Source organism: Littorina saxatilis, linkage group LG12, assembly GCF_037325665.1.
Source record: "Littorina saxatilis isolate snail1 linkage group LG12, US_GU_Lsax_2.0, whole genome shotgun sequence".
In the NCBI taxonomy this organism is placed as follows: domain Eukaryota; kingdom Metazoa; phylum Mollusca; class Gastropoda; order Littorinimorpha; family Littorinidae; genus Littorina; species Littorina saxatilis.
The window spans coordinates 76,695,878-76,700,877 of record NC_090256.1 but is presented as its reverse complement, the minus strand read 5'-3'; the positions used below and the strand labels follow the sequence as shown (position 1 = coordinate 76,700,877).

Sequence of the window (5,000 nt, the reverse complement as noted above, 5' to 3'; positions counted from 1 at the left end):
GTGGCTCGATCAGAAATAACAACATTATATTCAAAACAAACAACAAAACAAACAAACAAACAAACAAACAAACAAACAACAAAACAAACAAACAAACAAACAAAAAAAGGAGAAAAAAAAACACTCAAGAAAATCTGCAAACTGACAAAACTAATGTATGTTGGTATTTGTTATGCCTCCACATATGTACTTGAGCTAAGATCATGTACGACCTCCAGTTCTTAATGAGCTCAAGCTCAACAACTTCAGGTGTAAATGTGGAAAGCAGTACGTCCCCTTTTTGGTCAGCACCCGGGACGTTGGACGTTAGATGTCGCCATTTTGTCGCGTGATGACGTGGAGTGATGACGTGGAGTGACGCTGTCAGCATTCTCAGGGCGAGGAATGGTCACATCAGCCATCAGCATGCCCGGATGCGAAACATCAGTATCCGTTGTTGCCCATGACTGCCAGGACAGGAACACAAAACATATATCAACGACAAGTCAGGAAAACTAAATATCCAAGTTTCCGGTTCCCCAAACGACTCTATTTGCTCTTGACTCTAGAACTTTTTGTGAACCCCTTAAGAAAAAGAAACCCAACTCGATTTACAGACGTCAGAAGGGAAAACAAATCTCTCAAATTACGGCAAATGAAAGCGACATACGACTTAGTTAAATAGTAAGAAACTAGTATTGAGAAAAAATAACAACAACAACAACAACAACAACAAACAGGTATAACACTTCACCTGCAAACTCATTGACATATAAAAGATAAAGGCAAAGTTATTCCCGTGGAAACAGTACACCTTACCATCTCTCTGCTATGAACACAAGGAGTAACACAACTTACGTCTTTTGTGCATAACCCCCATATCTAATCCATACAGGTTGTATCCTGTCATGTCGCCACCGAGCCGAATAGCGTCTGAAAAGCACAAAAATTAGAACTATCGTCACACAGTGTTTGGTGAGGTGAAACAACAAGTACTCGTATCTCTCTCTCTCTCTCTCTCTCTCTCTCTCTCTCTCTCTCTCTCTCTCTCTCTCTCTCTCTCTCTCTCTCTCTCTCTCTCTCTCTCTCTCTCTCCCTCTCTCTCTCTCTCTCTCTCTCTCTCTCTATCTCTCTTTCTCTCTCTCTCTCTCTCTCTCTCTCTCTCTCTCTCTCTCTCTCTATCTCTCTCTCTCTCTCTCTCTCTCTCTCAGTGTGTGTGTGTCTGTCTGTGTGTCTGTGCGTGTGTGTGTGTGTGTGTGTGTATGTGTGTGTGTTTGGTTGTATGTGCGTGTGCGTGCGTGCGTGCATGCGTGCGTGTGTGTGTGTATGTGTGTGCGTGTGCGTGCGTGAGTGTGTGTGTGTGGGTGTGTGTGTGGGCGTACGTGTGTGCGTGTTTGATGATTTGACCATGATGTCAAGTGAAATGTACAGTACTCTGCAATAAGTCTTAATCTCCATGAAAAGAATGGTTGTCATTTTGTTCTGCTTTTTGTCCTCTACCCGTCTATACATATTTTCAGGCGTGACATTCTCTAGAATAGAAAAGAGAGGAAATAGTCAGATAATTTGATTCTGCCAATCTGCTCAACAGCAAAAGGCTTTTCAGTCGAGAAATTGTTGTCGTGTCTGAGAAAATGAAATCGTTGCACTTTCTTTCCGTTTCTTGGACTTTTGCTCTTTGTCACACTGCGTCTCCAACCCTGCTCCCTCACTATTTTCTATTTCCGTCATCTTGTCCATTGACATCAGGGCTCCCAAACTGTGCGTCCTTCCTTACAGTACGTTCTACGTAGAAGCAAAAACAAGTCGCTTAAAGCGATATAAAGACATTTAGTCAATATTTTGGCTTGACACTAAAAGATCAACACTAAAAAGATGCCATCGCCGAGACTACAAAAAGGCTATACTGAGGATGCGCTATCTTAGCGTACAACCCCTTCATGTCCCAATTAGATACTTATTCTGGGGACACAAATAGAAACTTACATACATACGCTACCCTAACCCCGAAGGCTGAGACGGAGCTAGTTCGTCTCCGCGAAGCATGCGAGTGTATTGCCTTACCTATTTCCTTTAATTGTGAGTAGATTTTCAGAGTGAACATGGCATATTTATAAAGTTTTGGATTCATGAAATGATAAAGAATAAGATGAAATATAGATATCTTTCTCTTCTCTCTGTGTCTATGTGTATGTCTCGCTGTCTCTGTCTCTGTCTCTGTCTCTCTCTGTCTCTGTCTCTGTCTGTCTCTGTCTCTCTCTCTCTCTCTCTCTCTCTCCCTCTCTCTCTCTCTCTCTTTCTCTCTTTTATTTTTTTAAATATCATTGTTGAATATTGGTTTTAAATGTTAGCTAACAAAAACATTGGAGCTAAAAATTAAGAGAGAAGATGAAAGAGATAACTCGAGGGGTGGTTGGTGACGGGGGGGGGGGGGGGGGCAGTAAAAGGAAGCGAAGGGGAGGAGAAGGTTGTGCATGTTAAGAAGTTACGCCAAACAAAACAATAATAATGTTCATTATGCCTGGCCTTAATTAACCTTGACATTTTTGTGACAAGCATCTTCATTCCAACGTCACGAAGCCGTGTGAAGTGTCTGATTCTTCACGATCAAGCGTGATCTGGATGCCCCGATTTTAAGGAAGGCTTGTTCTTTTGCCTTTCAAATTTAAACTTTATACTGATTATATAAATTATAAGGTATTTATATCTGATACTGCGTGCGTGCATGTGTGTGTGTGTGTGTGTGTGTGTGTGTGTGTGTGTGTGTGTGTGCGGTTTGTTTTTGTGCGCGTGCGTGTGTGTGTACGTGCGTACTTGCGTGCGTGCGTTCGCGCGTGCGAGTGGTTTGTTGTTTAAAAAAAAATGAGTCCATATAAGAAGGGTCGACTAAGAAGTCTTGACTATTACTATCAGTATTAAATAACACTCACACACACACACACACACACACACACACACACACACACACACACACACATACACACACACACACACACGCACACACACACGCACACACACACACACACACACACACACACGCACGCACACACGCATACACACACACATTAAAAAACAAAACAAGCAATGATCCCACCTTTGACACAATAATGGCGCTGTGTGAGGTGCAGAGCACGTGCGTCGCGTTGCGTGCAGTAGAGGTCAGCGTGGGAGTGGGGCTGACCACTGGACGTGTCCGGCACGGGGAGCCAGCACAGGTGACGGAACTGCTGCCACGGTGTGTTGCACGTGTATTCTCTGTCTGCACTCAGGCCCAGGCTGTGTAACACGGGTGAGGCTGCAAATAAACATTAGGGGTATACAATTATTTTGGTAAGCCAAGAAAAGCACTCTTGATATTTCTCTATGTCTTTTTAGGTCAGCTGTATGAGGGTGGTACGTAGTTCTCCCTCGCTGTCTTTTACTTCCCAAGCTGTCATTGGGATCAAGCACATTTTTATTTTTAGCGGTGAAGTGAAACTTGTAATATTTGTGTGCACCCCCCGTGAAGATTGAACCCGGTCAGTCTGCTTCAACGGCTTGCCCAATGCGTGCGTGTGGTTACGTTAAAACATGCATTCAGAGCACTCAACATCATTACGAATAAGACACACAAAAAACATAATTGGATTTGCTATCATTAACGCCCTCATCGCCTCGCCACCAGGTGTACTCTTTATGACGTCACATGGCCCAAGAACGCCTTCAGAACAAAGAGTGTCTTCTTGGCCTAATAAAAAAATACCGCTGGCATCATTAACGATTTAAGTCATGTGGGTGTGATAATCCTAAAACTAAGTAAGCAGTACTGGCATACAATGTAGATAAATTACTGGTACCCGAACGCAAAAAACCAAGCTCGCAATGCTGCACTGACTAATAGGCTAACCATGTCATTCCAGTGCAGTAAAGTTGAAAAGTCCATAATGGACGTGATTGGCAACGGGCTTGATTAAAAAGCCAATAAAGGACCAAAACGGTAAAAGGCCATCGGTAAAAAAAATAAAAACATAGCTGACCAGAACATGGCTTGCCGAATTTCAAAAAGCCAACGTCTTTGCGGGAGCTATTAACCCATGTCCACGGCCGCCGCTGGATGTAGCTTGCCGCAAACCCCTCTCTGTGTCAATAAGGGAATCCTGAGGATTTAGCGCACAAGGACGAATTGTCTCCCAAGAAACAACAAGCCGCCCCCCGCAATCCGTTTCTCCAATAGCTCGCCATTTCTTTGGGGAGTCCATTTGGCGCACGGCATAATTTTGCATGTAATCGAATTCTCATTGCGCAGGCGTCAGAATTGATTCACGCACTTCCGTAGGCCCGGCTAAGCTCGCGCAATGCTCGCGGCGCTTTAAATAGGATTAGAGAAGATGGTGTCAACCAAGATGCCTCTGACGACCTGAATGAGATGACGACGAAAGGCACTCCCGCTGATTTTTCTTACTGACGGAATATTGCAGCGCAATGAACTGCTCCTTGTCAAAAAGGCAGACTCCTTCCCGTGTATTCCCGTGTATTCGTCTCACCATCTCAGATCTGGAAAGGCTGTTACATGGCTTAAGACCATCCCTCCTCTTGGACACATAACGAAAATCAACATCCGGGGTGTTTTGTCTCTGCAGACTGGGAAATCTTCGATGAATTATTTATTAAACGGACACTTTTGGCAATGAAAAATTAAGTCATGAAAAAATCTCACTCAGCATTGAAAGCAGTCAGTGTATTGATTGTTTTATTTGTCTAAGTGGGTGGATAGTCTTATCCCAAAACCTGCCCAGATCTGATATAGTGAGCCCAACTCTTTTGACGGGAAGGACTGCGCCTTTAATAAAAGGGGCCATCTGAATGGGATCATGAAATCCAAATCAAACGACATTTTGTAAGATCCTGTGAGTTGTCCAAAGTAGTCAAAAAAAATCAAGTATGAAAAATGTCTCTCGGTTTCGAGCAAACACCGCTCAAAAGAATAAATTTTATAAAAGCAGTTTACTTCATCTGCGTTTTGTTTCAGGCGGTGATTTTTG

At 43.3% G+C, this 5,000-nt stretch overlaps 1 protein-coding gene across 2 annotated transcripts in view; it reads right to left on the bottom strand.

The window, feature by feature from the left end:
- LOC138982810 (uncharacterized) overlaps nt 1–5,000 on the bottom strand; it is a 27,699-nt gene that overhangs the window by 1,924 nt on the left and 20,775 nt on the right. For both annotated transcript variants that reach the window (XM_070356161.1, XM_070356162.1), the window contains exons 3-5: nt 3,074–3,274; nt 838–912; nt 1–446 (exon numbers count right to left, since the gene is read on the bottom strand). The exon at nt 1–446 is cut by the window's left edge and continues 1,924 nt beyond it. In XM_070356161.1, the coding sequence (XP_070212262.1) occupies nt 424–446; nt 838–912; nt 3,074–3,274 (299 nt within the window). In that variant the 3' untranslated portion in view covers nt 1–423. The remainder of the gene's footprint in view (nt 447–837; nt 913–3,073; nt 3,275–5,000) is intronic.